General features: G+C 34.2%; 2 protein-coding genes across 2 annotated transcripts; one reads left to right on the top strand and one right to left on the bottom strand.

Annotated features, from left to right (window-relative positions):
- The first annotated feature begins 222 nt into the window (after positions 1-222).
- LOC110629704 (phytosulfokines 3) lies at positions 223-732 on the top strand. Its single transcript, XM_021776793.2, has 2 exons — positions 223-426; positions 516-732. Exons 1-2 carry the CDS (start codon positions 295-297, stop codon positions 636-638), a joined length of 255 nt encoding a protein of 84 aa, XP_021632485.1. The 5' UTR covers positions 223-294; the 3' UTR covers positions 639-732.
- Positions 733-6,219: 5,487 nt separating this feature from the next.
- Positions 6,220-11,811, bottom strand: LOC110629919. Its single transcript, XM_021777133.2, has 3 exons — positions 11,111-11,811; positions 8,543-8,730; positions 6,220-7,159 (listed from the first exon to the last, which is right to left on the bottom strand). Exons 1-3 carry the CDS (start codon positions 11,751-11,753, stop codon positions 6,425-6,427), a joined length of 1,566 nt encoding a protein of 521 aa, XP_021632825.1. The 5' UTR covers positions 11,754-11,811; the 3' UTR covers positions 6,220-6,424.
- Between the last annotated feature and the right edge of the window lie 8,517 nt (positions 11,812-20,328).

Here is a 20,328-nt window from a genome sequence, read left to right on the forward strand (position 1 = left end):
ATATAACTCAGCCTGTAAAATATTTTCTTATTTTTAATAACGGAAGTCGGAGTCGGAGATATCCCAATCCTGAATATAACTAAAATATTAATTCGCTAAAGGTTATTGGTATATGCGCTATTGCTAATTAATAAGCTGCTATGGTTGAAAACTGATCCCAGCCTCTTGTGTTCACATGCACCATTACTCTAGTCCACCTCTATAAATACACGCCATCCTTCTATCTCTTCAGTATCTCAATTATCTTATCGACATCTCTCCTGTCTTCTCTCTTACAGGGAACTTATATAAAAGATGGCTAAGTTTCAGGTTGTCACCCTCTTTCTCCTGGTAACCCTCCTCCTCTCTTCCACCGCGATAACCTACGCCGCTCGCCACGAGCCAGGCTTTTCTAATGGCTCCTCCGCCGCCAAGGACCAACTACAGGTTGATTGAACTTGACTTGTTTCTATACGATCTGATTTTTAATATGGTTTTGACATGTGGGTTTTAAATAATTTTCTTGGCTTGTATAGGGTGTTGATGGAACAGAGATGGTAGAAGAGAGCTGTGATGGAGATGGAGAAGAAGAGTGCTTGATGAGAAGGACACTTGCTGCTCATATAGATTACATCTACACCCAGAAGCATAATCCATGAGAGTGTTAATTATTTTATTGTGTGATTAATTACTACATAATATATGGATCATGATGTGATTATCAGTACAAGATACGTTTTGGCTTGCTTTTCATATGATCAGTTTCTCTCAACTTTCATCTCTTTTCTCTTATCAGAATTTATACATATTAAAACTCGTAACTCAAGACTTGACAGTATTTCAGTATCACTGAGCTAAAACTTACCTTCTGCTACCTAGATAGCTTTCTCCTAGATAAGCAGCTCCATATCTGCTTCTTCCTCTCTCTCCTACTCAAAGAAACAAACTTAACTTGTTTGGTTTACAAAGGGAGCATACAGATCAATACCGTCTTTTTTCTTTTTCCGGTGAGAACCCGGGTAGGGATTCGAACCTGGATATACCAGATGAGAAAATTTATGCAAGCTAAGTATTATGAGGCTAAAGCTGAAGAATCTACAAATAAACACAGCTAAGGAATTGTGGTGGTTAGCAACCAAGTGTAAAAGTACAATTAAAAAAAAACAAGTCAGCGCAGGCGCAGCCTCTTAACCAACGCGGATTTGACCAATATTCTTTGTATGGAGTCATTGCAATTTCTTTGTTTGTAGTTTGTTTCTTTGACTCTGCCTCGTTAAGCAAGAGCTGGAGCATAGCTTTGATTCCCACAGCTGATCTTCAGACACAACTGTTTATTTAGTGTAAACTACAAAGGTTGTCTTCAAAATCTGCCACTTGGGTTGGTTGAAGATATTAGAATCAAGCCGTAATATCTAACTAAATCTAGGTTTTTTTTTCTCTCATTATTATTCTTCCATTATATTTAATTTTTAGGTTGTAATACGATTTATTTAATTATTCTAAACTTAAAAATAAATTTCTTAATTATTAACCATAATAAATATATATATTTAAAAATTTAATTCAGTTAAATACATTTAATTGAATGTTGAAATATAAAAATGTAACACTTTAATTTTTTATTCGTTTCAATAAAAGTATAGTAAATAATTTTAGAGCGACAATAATTAGTTTGGATTAAATTTGAATCCAAAAAATCTTCAATTATCTAACGCTATAATTATTTGATTTTATAACTAAATTCGATTCAATTCATATATTTTATTAATTAATTAACCATTAATTAATCACTTAGATTTCAATACTAAATTTACTAATATAATAAAATAGTTAAAAAATATAAATTAAAAAATAATATAAATTTTAAATGAAAATAAAATAATTAAATTTAAATATTATATTTCAAATAATAAAAAAATATTTAATTAATTTTATAAATTATACACTTTTAAATATTGTAAACTAAAAAAACGTTAATTTTAAAATAAAAATTATAACTTTAAATTTAATTTTTCAAAAATTAATAAAATTAAAATAATTTCTGCATATTACTTTTATTATTTATAAAAATGTGACTAATTTTAATTTTATAAAAAATAAAAAATAAAATATATTCTGCATATTATTTTAATTATTTTTTTAAGAAACATGACTGCTTTTAAATTTATGTACATTATTTTAATTTTTTTTAAAAATGTGATTAATTTTAATTTTATAAAAATTAAAAAATTATTGCACCTAAAATAATACAAAAAAATAAAATAACATATTTAAAAAATAGCAAAAATATAGTAATTTTAATTTTTTAAAAATTATAAAATAAAAATAAAAGTAATTGTATTGAGATATTACATTTCTAATAATAATAGAAATAAAAAAAAATTAATTAGTATTATATTCAAATCAAATATAAAAATTAAGAAAGAAAGGTTAAAATTAGAATTATAATATATAATTGGATTATTAGTTAATTAAAAAAAATAGATAAAATTAATATTTAAATCAATCTAATATAACTATTTAACTAAATTTATTAGTTTAAATTGAATTGAATTAGTTGAATGTAATATCTGACTAGACTCCGATATCGAAATTCCTGCTTTTCGGCGGAATCTCGGATGTCGAAACTCTAAAAAAGGATGAAAATATATTTTTCTAAAATATTTTCATGTGTTTATGTATGTTGACCCAATTAGAGCATTTGATGAGGGCTCTAATGTGGGGTTTTTATGTATTCAGTTATTGCATGCACAGATCGAATTTGGTAGTTGAAAAGTTTAAAATTTTTATGTAAATATATGATTATCATGAAATGTAATGTAATATAAGATATTATACAGTTTTATATTGAGGATTAGTATTGTGCTTGACCCTAAAGTGTGTAATTAATCCCTTTTATTCATGATCATATATGGGATTTGTCATGTATGGCAGGTTGTATGTTAGACTTGCTATGGGTCCCGACGACTTTAAGTCAATCTGGATCCTAACGCCGGTAGCGGTCCGATTTTGGATCGTTACATTGAATTTTATGAATTGAACTAATCTCTAGTAAATATATAAGTCACCTTTGGTTTTTTGGTTTAGGCGCAGTAGTTTTTGAGAGTGTTATTTTTCCATGGAGTAATTTAACTACTTCCTTAAAAGGAAAGGAAATGGCTTCACTTCTCAAAATTTTAGATAAAATGTGAACCAAATAAATATTAATATAATGTTTAAAATATGAAACCTGACAATTTTTTTTTCAAAAAGGAAATTTTGAAAAAATTAAGAAAAAAATATATTTTTGATAGGACAGAGTCAACTCATTCCATGCACAAGATTATGTGGCTTGCAAACCATACACGTATATATTTCCAGTTGGAAACATTCATTAAGTTGAAGAGGAAGGCAATTAAAACATTGTTGTTGATACAATCGATTTAATTTAAAATATGGTTATAATTCAATTTGGTTTAATTATAAAATTTTATTTGAATAATTTATAAGAAAAAAATTAAATTATTCACTCTAATAATTATCCTCTCTTTATTTTCTTCCCTCTAACTTTCTCAATATCCAAACATAGGCTAAGAAAAAACAATGTAAATTAGCTACATTAATTACTACAATTTTTAATTTTGTTATCTTTTATAGAGTTCAAGTATATAAAGTATTTATTATGTATATAATTTTAATATATTATTATAAAATTTTATTTTTTAAATATTTTTCTATTATTTATAAATGAATATTATTATTCAAAATATCATATTATTTCTAAAATATTTATATCTAAAAATTTAACAATTCTTATTTTAACCATTATTACAAAAATATATAAAAGCATTAACTATTATAAAAAAAATATTATTATTAATGTTACAATAACGTTTGCATCTATTTAATTTTTAATTTAAATATTTAAATTTCACATCGATTAACCTAACATTTGAGTTTGGATGATATTTTAACTAATTTTCAAAATCAGAGAACGATAAGAGTTTATTAGATCTTGCAATTTAGAACAACAACTTAAAACTCTTGATCTTTGATCGTGAAAATTACTAAACAAATCTAATAAAAATTGATTAAAAATATATAAAAATTGAATTAATAAATCTAAAATTAAATATTTAAATTAAAATATGAATTAAATGTAAGCATCCAAATTTTTTAACTTATTAATTTTTTTTAATAATATAACAGCTCAATTTACGCTCTTAATTATTTATCATTATCGATTCGATTCAACATATATTTTTTCGATGGACATATATATAAATATATTGGTTTAATTATGTATATAATATTAATGAATTAATTGCTTAGAAAAAAAAAAATCAGCAAACACCTTTTGGGTTTTGGTTATTTAAATTTGTAAATTGTTGTATTTATTTAAGAATTGAATGCAAACAACCACTCTTGTGACTTTAGTTGATAAATAATAGAAACCACCACCAGTTCTTGGCTGAGATAGTTGGCAGTTCACTGCTATATATAAATTTGATTGCAATGGATTCATAAATATATTTCCTTCAAAATAGATATATATAATTAAATATTAATAAAAGTAATTGAAATATACTTAGAGAAATAGTATTTTTTTTAAATATATATTTTTATGTGAAAGAAATATAAAAATCAAATATATCTGATAAAATGTACTTAGAGTAATCTTTTTCCTTCTCACCATTAAAATAATTTTTTGATGCTGTTAGGAGTAATTTTGTTGACTTGGAAAGAATATATATGCGGGAGTTTCATTTCCATGTAGAAAGCAAAATAAAGAGATTGTTAAGCTGAATTTTCTATAGATCCAATGTGGTAGTCCTTCTTTCCTAATTTACATGGACCATAAGTAGCCCCCCATTTATATAGCTTTTGACAAGTTCAACAAGAATGATGGTTATGGTCCTTTTAATTCTTTGCATATCCATTAGTTGATGAGTGGAATTGGTAGCCAAGTCATAAGAGCAAATGCTTTGATTGGTTGTTTCTATATATAGTCAACATTATCAGAATTTGATTCATGTGTACCATTACAAGATTACAACATTATTAATTAATTATTGATTTGTTTGTCCATTGTCTTTTTCTCTATCTTCAAATATAATTATTAATTTAATGAGCAGAATAAAACACTCGTGAAAATTCATATATATAAAAGTAGAAAGGTATAATGGCAACAAGATGAGGAGATCATAAGAAAGCATATGCCGTCTACCTACCAGCTTCTCTAGTCAACTAGTGCTTTAATTTTTTTTTTTCCATATGTTTTAGCCTTACTCTTTTATCATATTGCTGCAATTTGCATTATTTTAAAAAATAATTTAAAATAAAGCTGTATATTTAAACTGTAGTATAAATTAATAATAATAGTAAAATTCATTGCATGTCTTTATTATCATGGTATAAAACAGCAACGAATTAAAAGGCTAAAATTATAATTTTATTAAATATAAAATAAGTTATTCATTAAAATATAGAATTTATCTTTAAAAAATTTAAACGGTCGTCTGAATGACTTCACTGTTGTCTCTAAACAAAATTTAGGCATGTGCTTTCCTTTCTCTCCCTTCTCAAAATAAGGGGTGCTGCATCTTCGTTTCTGCCGAGTCATGGTAGTAGCGGGTCAGCTGAACTACCCAAGCTAATAGCTAAAGGGTTTTTTTTTATCTTTTTTCTTTTTCCCCCCTTTTCTGGGTTAGGATATGGGATTTAGAGCCTCTGTCATGGACAGTATGACCTGTCTAATCCAATATAGCGTGCTCTCTTTGGAGAGAAAAGAAAAAAAATCGATAGTTCCCACCCCAAATGTTCTGTTCGAATTTTATCATATTACTTGAATACAGAACAGTCCAACATGAGAAAACTTCTTAGAGTCCACATGGTCCCACCCCTTAGTGTAAAATAATAACAGGACTCTATAAAACTCCATACATTTATACTAAGCATTTAAGTAGACCAGTCTAAGCAAGACTTGTCCTTCATAAATCAACCATCGCAATCATAATTTATCAATTAATAAGTATTAACCCTATACAACTCACGAGTATCACTTTTATCAAAACACATTATGAATAGGCACGGAAGAAAAATGCTGCAGGGCTCATAGCAGAGGGGCATACACGCACCGTTGGTTAGGATAACGCAGACCCAAGCTCTCCTACGTGCCACTTAGAGTAATGCACCCCTCAGGCCAAGGCATAGTGGTTTCACCGGGTTTAAGTTGACAACTTGACATAATGCAACTTCACATAACAAGTGAAACAAATATTTCATAGAGCACTGGAAGTTATTATAGTTCAAACACATATTTCATGCGCCAATGGTCGTCCGACTTAGGCTTGGATTTATGTACATATAGTTTCCAAATCCCAACTCAGACCGAAGAAACCGTACAATATTCACAAGAACGTAACAAAATGATGGAGAAAACATTACCTAGGGCTTTATGGAATTATCACATCACATCAATGTCATCAACATCAAGCCAATCATTGGATTCCTTGGATTCAGAGTTACGAGCACTTACCTGCTCAGACCCAGCATGTTTCACACTGACGGGATTAATATCCTTAACCGAGTCCGAAGAGCCTTTGCTCAACTGAACCCAATCACGTGAGTCTTTTCTTGAAGCATCAGAACCCAATGCTACTTTCTTATAACTTGTAGGCACATCCCCATCATCTTCTTCAAGATCACTGAACGATACATCCTCATCATTTTCCATATACATTGTACTTCCACTCGTGCCTACCATTCCTGAACTTTCTTCTTTCAACCAATCATCGGCATCATCCTCAAATTTCTCATCTAAAATTTTAGGAATTGAGCTAGATAGATGTCGTTGTTTAGCCTGGTCAACTGATTCTTCCTCAACCACAGCTTTGTCAATGATTTGCATTTCAGTGCTCAGAACTGGGTGCTTCTCCGTTTCTCGTTCATATGCAATACCAGAAGGTATTGCTTCATTGCCAGATGTCTCAGCTACAGTGGTAGATGGGGCCAGTTCAATGACAGAAGTCTTTAGAGGCACTGATTCATACTCAGCACGAGAAGGCACAGATAGAGACTCTTCATATGGTAAGTCAGCAGTTCCTTTTGATCTAGAATTGCCTATTTCTGATGAATCCACTCTTGTTCCCTTAGCTTTGCTCTGCAACTCCTGTGATAACATCGCCCTAGCTTCCATTATCTGCAAGCACGCATTAAAGTTAGACATTCAACCTAGTAATTTAACTGTTGGGTTCAGAGTTCAGACAATATCTTAAAATTTAACAAGTTTGATTAGCTGACAGTCTGACAGACAAAATTGCCAACTCAGACACTTGGGAATCACTAACCGCCTCCAATATTCAAAACTTTCCAACCCCAAAACCTCCTCAGCCCCATCTTTGGTAATGCTCAAAAACTAGGAGTATGGTTTAACTGATAAATACAACCGATACTGATGGTAAATTATGTCTAGTTAGTGTTGTTGATATGTAAAATGCAATAAGGGTGTATATATATATATATATATATTGTTAAAAATTACACTTACATTTTATATATGATACATACATATTTTCATCATATAATAATAAACCTTATAACTAATTTAATTATTTTTACAATATTTTTATATTTATTTATATTTATAATTATAAATAATTTATTGATATATAAAATTAATTTGAAGACAAAATTTTATAATTAATAAATATTAAAGGGATAATATAGTCTAAATAAAAAAAAAATCTTATCAACCACCAGCTGATGGAAGATGTAGCTGATAGGATACCTATCAACTATGAGTTGCAAGGAGTTTACCATTGAAAAAAAATATTAGCTGCTTTGAAGCTTATTAACTATCAGCTATATCAAAAAGGTAAATTAGTACCCTCTAGAAGTTTTATATCAAAAAAATTTTAAGGCAATTTTATTTTTTTTTTTTAAGTTTTCGATGGATACTTCACCAATTTGTAAAATGCATCAAATGATAACTTTACTTGGCTATCATCTTAAATGTGACCTTAGATTAAGGATCAAGACAATCATCTTATTAAAATAAAATTTTCCCAAAAGATATATTGTAACAACCCAAGTCAAATGGGCAAATATAAACCACTGGGTTCAGATGATTAACCAAAGTTATTTTTAGCAGTTAGAGCTACAGTTATATAAACTCGTTTCTTTTTCTTTTCCCCAACAGCCACATTGTGAGATTGTAGTAGGACATTATATGAACCATTTGGGATATTAGATAGAGAGAACTAATAGATATACCAGTTGCAAGGTCAAGCATATCAAATTGACAAAAAATGAAGATGATCATCGGCATGTCAATGATGACTTGGCACTTGATCACTTAGGTAAACTATTATCAAATCTCAATTTCTCCATACTATCCATCTTCACCATGAAAAATATATGGAAAAACTGGTTATGGATTTGACCAGTTAACAGAACTATTTAGAAAAGACACCATGCACCAAATATGACATCTTGGTGATGTGCACCATGGGCAATGCATCCATAGAACATGAATAATCAACTGAATTAAAATAAGAGACTTCAGCACAGAAGATAAACATGCCTGTGAAGTTGAAAGCAGCGCAGCATCATGTTTACTGAGCCTAGGGTGCAAAAGTACAAAGTAAATCTTCCAAAAGCAGCCTTCACTCATATATCCTGGACAAAGTTCAATCCGGAGAGCAGCTAACCTTGGGGCAAGACGTTCAACTTCCAAAGCATGCTCTTGTTGGACATCAGACATGTCAAAATCTGAAAAATGGGAAGGGCAAAAAATAAAAAGGCTGCTTCACATTAGCCACAAATACATTGATCAAAGAGACATGAAAATTTTCCTCTTATTCAATAGCAAGTAAACTATGGAACAAGAGATATGCACTGAAATTAAGCCCACAGCATTTTCAGTAATATTATTATAATGCCTTCAAGGTATCTAAAAGGTAGAGCAGGCGGTCTCTCTCAAGTTTCTTCTAGAGAGAGTTTCTCCCAACCTTCCCTCTTCTTTGGGAGTTTTCATCTCCCTTCTGTCCGCTACATAAGTCGGTTTGGAGGCCTCTGTCTTCCTGCGGCCTGGAGAATGGGTCTCCCTCCCCACCTCAAGGTGGTTTTTTAGATATCCTCTTGTTTTTTGGCAGATCTTGAGCAAACTAGAGGGACTCTTTCAGAGCTGCATTCTTTCTTTTGTTTTCTTGTTCTTTTGTTGGTAGATCCAATGGCTATAATGTAAAATCTGTAGACCTAACTTTTTTTGTGCCTAGTTGTGTTTGGTGTTTGCATGCAAGCTCTCGGATTGATGGTTCTCTCGCGTCCTAGTCCGCTGACGGCTTATGGAGGTAACTCATGAAGATTAGTTATCAGAAGGTGCGATGGGGTTGCTGAAGAGCGGGCCTCCTTCACTGTAGCCGGCCCTTTTTCAATCTGGAAAAAGCCTCCCGTGAACCCGGTTTTATTGATCGAAGCTAAGCTTTCCAAGTTTGATATGTGTGCTTCATTTTTTCTGGTGGCTAGGCAAATATGACCCTTCATCGGTCACCTTCCCTTCTAGTCATTGGGCTTGGCAACAAATGTATATTTGGCTCTCCTTGAGCTTCAATCTGCATGTTTTTGCCTCTGTTTGACTTCATTAGCAGGAGATGTGAGGAGAAAGGAAACGCTAGCTTCTTGCAGGCTCCTATCCACCGGGTCGGGTTCTTGGGTCAAGTTTATAGGTCTGTGGGCTGGCATTGAGCTTTAATATGTATTTTATAGTATTGGGCTTAGAGGCTTTTGGTTTGGAGCTTTGTTCCATGGGCTTAGGCCTGGCTGTAAATTTTCAAATCTAATGGAAATCCTCATCTTTGGACCAAAAAGAAAGGTGGAGTATACCTGGCCACAGTTTCAGTTCGTGGAACCAAAAAAGTCCAACCCAGAACCAAAACAGGTCACACCCATATTGACTGAAACCAGACTTGAACTGAACAGGAACCAGCTGGTCTGATACCTGCTTTCAAGCCGGAACTGAATTTTCCATATATATATATATATGGAAAATTCAGTTTTGGAACTAGAACCCAGGAGACCCCTTGGCCCTAGAATCAGAACCTGATCATGGCAGCCCTGAAGTACAGCATGTAGCATTTGCGATGAATGTATATTTCCAACAAACAAAGGTCAGAGAAAGCAAGACAAACAAATACCAAAAAAAATTTCAAACAGGAAAAAAGGAACAAAGGAAAGAAGAGAAGGAGAAAAACCAACTACATAAGTCCGAGCACGGTGAATGAATATGTAAATCAAGATTCATTACTACAAATTTTCACTGGAACAAAATAACAAAGTTGAATTCTAGTCAACAATCAAGTTTATAGCTTTGGAGATCAGTGATTAGCGGGATTAAAAGTGATTTAATCAAAACAGAATTGAAAGAAGTCATTGAAAAATCCTTAAGCTCACTTTGTCAATGGGCAACAAAGCAAACCAATTGATATGGGAAAGAAACAAAGTACTATATGGTTGAAATAATAATTTTGATCCATACAAAGGAATAGAATGTCAAACTCTATACTTTCTTCAAGAAAACCAAAGTACCTCCCACACACACAAAAAAAAGGTGATAATTGATTGCCCAATCTCACATGACTGTTCTATATAGTCTGCACATAATTTCATAAGTGCGTTATAGGACATGAATAGCAATTACACCACAATCTAGCTGGAATAATTGAAGTCAAAGACATACTTGAAGGACATGCCTGACAATCATACTGCAACTTCCGGTAAAAGAACTGATTTCAGCATCCATGTTCTCAGAAGCAGAAGATATAAATATAAATCTAATTTATACTTTAAAAAAAAATTCTGTAGTTGACCATAATTGCAGACTATCACAGAACTTCATCATATTTCAAGAGCTAAAACTGGGAATGTACCTCATTACTATAATATAAAAGCTAGAAAAAGCATCCCAGTAAACAATTTGCCACAACTATCTGCAGCTTGATACAAAATCAGAGCTACATTTTTGCTTTTTCATTCCTAAATCACTTAACTAAAAGAGCAGCCTAATACTATCTGCATCGACGTCAAAGCATTTACAAGTGTAGACCAAGCAAATAAAATAATCACACACATAACTAAGATTTGAAAAAAATACCATCGAAATCTTCTTCATCAGAAATAGGAAAGTCAAGCCAAGTCTCCGGATGCATCGCGATATCCCTCACGAAGGCTATAACCTCCTCGGTTATGCCGACAGCACTGCCAACCAAATCCTTGTCGGTAAAATCTCTTTCCGGTCCAATCTGCAGGAAATTTGATGCGATCTTAGTGATCTCCGATACAGTCGCGTTACTCGACAGCTTCGAGATCCCGGACTTGAATTTCCCGCCAATCTCGGCGAAGTCACTACGAATCCCGGCAATCAAATCCTCATTTGATTCTTCCGGATCGGACAGTTCGTGTGCTTGGGGACTATCGCCAGGTTTATCGGAGATCTGACGAGGAGGAGGAGAGGAAGGAGAGGAGGGATCAGGTGGAGGAGCGAGGAAGGAGGCGACGCCCCAGAATTGGCGGGATAAAGTTTTAGTGAGCTCGGAGAGGTCTTCCTTGACGCCACGCGGCGTGTTGGCGGAGGCTGTTGATGAAGGAGATGGAGGTGAAGATGAGTTGACGTGGGGATCAGGTTGAGGAATTGGGGGTGATTTTGAGTCTGTGACATTAGGGTTAGGATAGTGGCCATCGTCATCGTCGTCATCGAGCTTGAGCGAATTAGCAATGGACCTCGCTAGCCATGACATTTTGGTTTCGATTTTAAGTAAAATACAAATGACTTGCAGCGAGTGTCTTTCTGGACTTCCTATTATCGGGAACCGTGGGACGATGATTTCTATTGCCCAAAATGTCAATTTTGCCCTCATGACATCCACATTATTATTATTATTATTATTATTATTATTATTATTATTATTATTATTATTATTATTATTATTATTATTATTATTATTATTATTTTGGCATCGCAAAACATGCATCAAGGGCATCATAAGGATTAAGATTTACCACTAATATCAGAAAGAACCACAGTAACCCAATTAACAGGGAGACAATTGTTAAGGCATAACTTAGCTATGCAATCAATACTTTATTACTGTTTTTATTAATTTAACAAAAGAACAGCTTGAGGCACTTTAAGTATCTTAGATCATATAGCTTTTATCGCAAGTTTGGATTTTCCATAGAAATAGTTGAAAATTTCTGATAGTTGAAATTAAAGTGGAAGAATCAAATTTAAACATGGGTCCTAAACTTCCATTTGGAAAGCCAAGTTCAAAGCTTCTTAAACAGTTGCTGCTTCACCAATCAAAGTCGAGGAAGCTGATATTCTTTTTGCTAGGCCATCAAAATCTCACCTTCATAATTTTTAATTACTACTGAAATGGCAGTAACATTGAATCTTTCCTTTTGCAGAGTCATAGTTGAATTTCAACCTCCCTTTATCTAGCAGAGTCTAATCTTTCTTGCTCGAATCTTATCTCAGATCCTCTTCTGTGAAGTAAATTGAGCTCTTTGACTTTTTCAACATCAGCAAGTTGGTTATTAATATTATTCACAACACATATAAACTCTGGGTTAATACCTTCAAATACTGCCTTGTTCCTACTTTTCTATATGAACCAGCAAGTAGTTGCTACCATATTCAAAGCATTTTGGTCAAACATAGAAGCCTGGCTTAAACTGGACTAACAATGTGCAAAATTCATAAACCCAACCTGTTGAGGTTTGTACGAGCATGAACTTGAAAACCACTTTACTTCAGCATGTATGTCCACAGATTCTTTCTCTCTATTGCAGATATGGCATAAGGGGGTTATTCTGAATTCCTCTCAACAAAAGGTTATCTTTGTCAGGGATAGCATTATGGATTTCTCTCCAAATAAAGGTTTTAATTTTTGTTTGGATGTTCAAATTCCATAGCATCTACCGTTCAACATCTCGGACTTAGTGGGAGTGATTAGGTCTTGCATTATGCTCTTGACAGGAATTTCGAACTAGAAGCTTGTATATTGATCTAACCGTGTATTCTCCATATTTGTCATAGTGTCAAACTATAGAGGCTCCATTGCCCATCGGTGCTACTGGTATAGATAAGATAGCCTCAGCTTCTTGAGATAAAAACAAGTCCATAATCAAAGGAGTCTTCCACCTTAGATTCCCATGACCAATTAGGTCTCTTAGCAAGCCTACACTATTATGAATGGTGGATGAAGGTGTTGGGCAAAAACCTCTAATACTTAGGAATCCAAGGGTCATGCCACACGAGGGTGCTTTTACCATCTCCTATGTTCATTCTATAGCCCTCTTTGAGAACATCTCCGCTGACTAGCAGACTGTACTAAACCCAAAAATTCCTGCCAGAAGCCAGAGAATTCCATATGTCCGAGAAAGGAAAATACAACCCTTTAATATTTTTTTCCTAAAGACTATCTGGAGACTTTAGCAATCTCCAACATTGTTTGCTTAGGTAGGCAAGATTGAATTTATCAAATTTCCAAAAGCCAGTTCCTCCTTGAGATTTAGGAACAGTTGCTCTTTTCTAACTTACCCAATGCATGCACTTTTCTTTATCTTTTCTTCCCCACTAAAAGTTAGACACCAAGCTATTAAGCTTTTTATAGAAACTCTTGGGGAATTTAAGAATAGCCATGGAATAGTTAGGTATTGCACTTAGCGCAGACTTAATGAGAGTCTCACGCCCTGCTTGTGAGAGGAGCTTTTGTTTCCATGATTATGTTTTAGACTCCACCTTTTCCTATAGGAAAAATTACTTTTTAGTCCCTGAGGTTTAACGTAATTAACACTTCTGTCCCTCTATTTTGGCGACCCAACACTTAAGTCTCTCACTTTCTTTTCTGTCCAAATTCGTAGTCTTTCCGTCCAAAATAGCCGTTTGGGACACGTGAATTGACAAAATTAACCCTCTTCTTTTTCTTTTTCTTCTTCTTCTTTTTTTTTTCTTCTTCTTCTTCTTCTTCTTCCTACCCTTTCTGCAACTTCTTCTTCTTCTTCTTCTTCCTACCATTTCTGCAACTTCTTCTTCTTCTTCTTCTTCTTCTTCTTCCTACTCTTTCTACAGCTTCTTCTTCTTCTTTCTTCTTCTTCTTCTTCTTCTTCTTCTTCTAGAATTTCACATTGAAAGAAGAGTATTTTTTGAAAAAATTATCACATCTCACCTTTGACTCTTTAACCAAACGGTTTAAATGGACAGAAGGACTACGAATTTGGACGGAAGAGAAAGTGAGGGACTTAAGTGTTGGGTCGCCAAAATAGAGGGACAGAAGTGTTAATTACGTTAAACCTCAGGGATTAAAAAGTAATTTTTCCTTTCCTATATAAAACGAAAAGCTTGAACTTTTGATTTGCCCCAAAATCATGGAAGTCCAAGGTATTTATCATCATCTTTCAACTCCATATTGAGCAAATTCATGATATATTGGCGAAGCTGCTAGGGATTTTTTTTTTTTTTTTTTTTGCTAAACAAGCTACTTGATTTTCCACAATTCACTCTTTGCCCCGAAACTTGAGGGTTATAATGAAGGATGTTAAGAATTGTTTCGGCTTCTCTATTTGTCGCTCTCCGAAAAAAGAAGAGTATCATATGCAAAGAAGATATTAGAAAAAGCAAGAGAGTTTCTTGAAAGTTTGATACCTCTGATTTCATGGATCTTATTGCTTTACTCAGGAGGCATGATAAGACTTGTGAAACAAAAAGGAATAGGAAAGATGATAATGGTCTCCTTGCTTAAGGCCATGTAAAAGAGTAAAATTGGACCCCAAGACCCTTAAATATGTATTTGTTGGATATTTTCTAACACAGAAGGGATACGGGTGTTATTATCCTTCATCTAGAAAATATTTTATCAGTATGAATGTTACCTTCCGAGAAACTAAACCCTATTTCAGTACCACCCACTCACCTCTTTAGAGGAAAAATAATGAGCAAGAAGAGGTGATCTTGAATCCTGTGGTTCTGAATGATATGGTTCAGCTAGAGAGTTCGAGTTCTAGTAGATAGGGGGAGATGTCCAATCAGGAGAGAGAATTAGATATTTGGACAAATCAAATTTGAGGAGGTATTCGACGAAAGACAAAACAGAAGAAGCCATTATGCAATTTACTCAGAATCAAAAATCTTTTTCTGGTGAGTTACCCACAACTCTTAAATGTTCTAATGACTTAGATAAACCTATTGCACAAAGAAAAGGGGTCAGATCTTATACTAAACACTCTATTTCTAACTTTATTTCTTATAAATCATTGTTTCCCTCCTATAGAGCCTTTATCTTGTTTATTTCCTCTGTGTCTATTTCACATTATTGGAAAGAAGCTCTTATAGATCCTAAATAAAAGGAAGCTCTTGTAGATCCTAAATGGAATGAAGCTCTTGTAGATCCTAAATGGAAGGGAGTAATGATTGAAGAGATGAAAGTATTGGCAAAAAAGAGACCTGGGAGCTTGTCACTCTCCTACTTGAAAAGAAACTTATTGGCTGTAAGTGGATATTCACAGTGAAACACAAAACTGATGGCACAATTGAACGGTTTAAGACCAGATTGGTTGCTAAAGAATTCACTCAAACTTATGGAGTGGATTATTAAGAGACATTTGCCCCAGTTGTAAAAATGAACTCAGTCAGAGTTCTATTATCTTGTACAGCCAACTTGGACTAGGACTTACAATAGTTTGATGTGAAAAATGCTTTCATCTATGGAGATTTAGAGAAAGAAGTATTCATGGAGATTCCTCTTGGATTCGCTGATGAGAAGACACAAGAAAAGATTGTAACGACCCGGAAACCGATACCCCTCTGTAACGGCCCGAACCGCCACCGGCGCTAGGATCCAGATCGGCTTAAGGCCGCCGGGACCCGTAGCAAGCCAAACATACATACTATCACCTAGTCAAATCCCACACATGATCAAAAACTTTAACATAAACCTGTAAAACTGAACATACACCAAGCTTGATCCGTATGCTACAACATAACTGTGAACATAAACTTCCCCATGCTAGAGCCCTCATCAAATGCTCTAGCTGGGTCAACATTACATACAACAAGCCTGGTTCTCAACTCAACATAAAAACATTTCATAATCATGCATCAACAGGGATTAACCAGTCTATAGGGCCAAGCACACTCTAATCCATAAATATAAACTCTACTATCAGTTACATACATTATCTCAAATTACATTACATCAACTTATATTACATGTCCACTTCTAAAACTACTAAACTGATACATAAACTATTACATAAAACACACGTCTCTTAATCTTTACCCTGCTGACTTCTGAGCTCTGACTTAAACCTGCAACACTGGGGTTAGGGGAGAGGGGTGAGCTAAAAAGCCCAGTGAGTAGAAACAGAGAAAACAGTTCATTCATTACATGCTTTCATGAAATGCATCATAACACAGAGAAATCACATAATCTTGTCCGCCTCGGGGCTTATGCAATATTTATTCCCCACGGACCCTGGTTTCTGAGAGTCTGTCTTTTTGCATGCATCTTTCCTCTCAGAGGATGGACATGACATCAAAAATCCCTCTGTCGGTGCCCGGCTCCCCCATAGGAGCTCACAAAGGCCTGTAACATACATGACATGGTGTCTGGTCCACAGAGAGCTCACATGGACTTTCCTACATGTACTTGTCCGGCTCTCAAAGGACTAAGACAAGACTCGTGACAGATATGGGCTATTGAAGTCGCCTCGGTCCACCCTTCCTCCATCAACATCAAATAATGCAATGCGTCATATTCGTGAAACTAGTGCAATCAACCTACTACATATAATCATGATGCATGAACATGCTTTAGGCATTAGATTTTGTGCATAAAAGATTAAGTTTAGTTCTACTCACCTCCTGGCAGACGCTGACTGACTCTGCAACTGCTAACACTGATGGCCTCCTCGGTCTCTCGGGTCCGATCCTACACAGGTGGACTCGAATGAGGTGCCAAACACATTCTAACAACTCATAAACAACTCCCCAAAAACCTCTCTAAACATCACTTAAACATGCATGGAAAACACCCAAGAAACGGCTGGACAGGGCACTTTCGGCGGCACCTTCGGCGGCCGAAAGTCCCTTCCAGAGACGAAACTCGGGTAGGTTCGGCGGCAGGTTCGGCGGCCGAAACCCTTGGACAGAAACGAAAGTCCCTCCTTCGGGGGCACATTCGGCAGCCTAAAGACTGCCTCCCATGCAGGTTCGGCGGCCGAAACTCCTTTCGGCGGCCGAACCTGGTCCCCTCTGGACGACAGGTCCGATTCTGCCAAGCCAAAAACCAAACTCAAATATACCCAAATCCTCACATACTCTCTCCCAATCATGCATACTCACTCCCACAAGCATAAAGGAGCATAAACTAACATAAACTCCTCAACACAAACATCACATAACATACATTGGGTATAAAACCCACATAAACCTAAACATGCATATCTACTCATACTCAACCATCAAAAACTTCATAAAACTTCATGAAAACACTAGGGAAGCAAGGATCTACACTTACCTCTTGAAGATCGAGGGTGGTGTGACCCCTAACTCGGAGGTGTGGAGAATCCAAGCTCCAAAAGCTCCAAGCTCCCAAAACTCCTTTTAAGCTTTAAATCTTCAAACACAAGGGTAGAAATCATGAAAAACTTGAGAGATGGGTAGAGAAAACACGAAAACGACCAAAGGAAGGCATAAACTCACCTGAGCTCGAGAATGGGGAGAAAACTCACCCATTTCCGATCTGAGGGCCCTTTATAGGTGGCCTGGTCGAAGACCTTCGGCAGCCTAACGTGCCCCCTAAACTCATGCATGTTCGGCGGCCGAACTTGAATTTCGGCGGCCGAACCTTGGCTCGTTCAAACAAGACTTTCGGAGGCCAAAGGCGCTCCCGAAGCCTTTCCATGTTCGGACGCCGAACTTCACTTTCGGCGGCCGAACCTGGTGAATGCCTCCTTGGTCTTTTCTTTTCAAAACTCAATTCTCTTTCATTTAAAACCATGAAATCATGTGAAAACATTTTAGAAAACACATTTTACCCCCTCTAGAGAGATCCAACACCTTAGATTCCGCCGGAAGGCAGGAATCCCGATGCCGGATTCTAGCCGGGTATTACAAAGATGTGCAAGTTAAAAAATGATTTGCATGGGCTAAAATAATCTCCAGAGCTTGGTTTGACAGGTTTAGCAGAGTCATGATGTCCTTTGGTTACCAACAGAGTAATGCTGGTCATACTCTGTTTATCAAACATCACAAGAGTAAGATCATCCTTCTTACTGTATATATTGATGATATAGTCGTGACAGGTGATGACAAAGAGAAAATGGCTCAATTAAAAAGGTTAGTGGTTTAAGAATTTAAAATCAAAGATTTAGAAAAACTGTAATATTTTCTAAGAATTGAGGTAGCTAAATCAGAAAAATGAATCTTTATTTCTCAAAAAAAGTACGTTTTGGATCTTTTGAAAGAAATTGGTATGTTGGGGTGTAAATCAGCAGAATCTTCAATTGAAAGTAACCACAAGATACAAGCAGGAACTGGTGAGTCTGTAGATATTGGAAGATACTAAAGATTGGTAGGGAGGTTGATTTATCTCTCACATACTCGACCGGATATAACCTATATTGTTAACTTAGTAAGTCAATTCATACATGATCCTCGCGAGATTCATACTTTGCATCTTAATATACCTAAATTATGCGCTAGAAAAAGGGTTTCTTTACTCTAAATATGGTCACCTCCGAGTTCAAACTTTTAAATATGCAGATTAGGCAGGATCTCTAGATGACAGGAGATCAACCTCTGACTACTGCATAGCTGTGGGAGGGGACCTTGTCACCTGGAGGAGCAAAAAATAAATTGTTGTTGTTCGGTCAAGTGCTGAAATAGAATACAGAGTAATGGCCCAAGGTATGTGAGAGAGACAAGAAAACTTTGTATTGTGATAACAAAGCTGCCATCAATATAGCACAAAATCCAGTCCAATATAACTAAACGAAGTACATTAAGATTGATTGGCACTTCATTAAAGAAAAATTACCAGACGGTGTCTTGAGTTTAGTTCATATGATTTCTACTGGGCAACTTGCAGGTGTGTTTATTAAAAGACTCAACAATAAGATCGACCATAATCTGATTTTCAAGTTGTGCATGTGTGACATCTATGCACCAACTTGAGGGAGAGTGTTGACTTATTTGCTGATTTTAGGGATATGATTTGATTTGATTTGGATTCTTAATTATTTTTATAGTTATTATTTAATTATTTGTTTTCTATTTAGTTATAATTATTTAAATAACCCTATAAATTAATTTTAAAGATTAAGAATAAAATACTAAAATATTCTAAAATTCTTTAAAATTATTTAAGAGAAATGATTAAAATAATCCATACTTTAAAAAATCAATTTAAAAGGGTAAAAAAATTAATAATAAATTTGTAATTTAAAAAAAATAGAAAAACAACTTTATACTTTTATAATTATATCCTAAATTTTTGGTTTTTTAACAATTAAACCATGTCCTTAATAATATATAATTAATAACAACAGATGCAATTAATTTAACATGTACAATTTGGAGTGCAATTTTTTAGGAAAAAAAATTTAGGGTAGAATTGTGAAAATGAGTAGAATTTTGGTTTTTCCTTTTTGCTATTACCCTAAAAAAATCATACATGTTTTTCATATACATGTATATTAATTAAGTCATTTTGTTCTTTAATCTCAAATTATAATATTTTCAATTTTATATATTTAGCAACAATTAGAAGTATATCATATCTTTAGTCGGTGTCGATGTACGATATAATTGTATAAACTTTAAAATATAGTAATAATATTTTAATTCATGGCATGTTGATCTTATTTGTTAGTTATTTTTATAAGGGAAACACATAACTTTTTATTCATAAAGTGGTTTTTTTTTTAAGAAAAACATAAAGTTATTTAATTGAGTTTTGAAAAATATGGAATAATAAATTAATTTTGGTAAAATAAAGTCATATCTGCTGCCTGAATTGTACCATGGGCGATAGGTAAAGGAAGTGAGATGTTCATCAATACTATCAACATTGTCCTTGTGGCTTAGTCTGTCAAGCATCAGAGTTGTTTTACTTGTTTTAGGCACTCTTACGAATTTCCAAATGGCAACTGTAAAGTTCACTTTGATATTCAGATTTTTTGTTTTAAAAAATCTGAAACTGCCAGATGTGAAGCGCGACAGGTATAATTTAAATCACCCTGTTTGCAAGTTTGCTAAAAGCTCCATATTCTGCAAGAATGGATTGTTCCTCACTCACTGAAGACTAGTTT

Source organism: Manihot esculenta, chromosome 13 (genome assembly GCF_001659605.2).
Source record: "Manihot esculenta cultivar AM560-2 chromosome 13, M.esculenta_v8, whole genome shotgun sequence".
Lineage (NCBI taxonomy): Eukaryota > Viridiplantae > Streptophyta > Magnoliopsida > Malpighiales > Euphorbiaceae > Manihot > Manihot esculenta.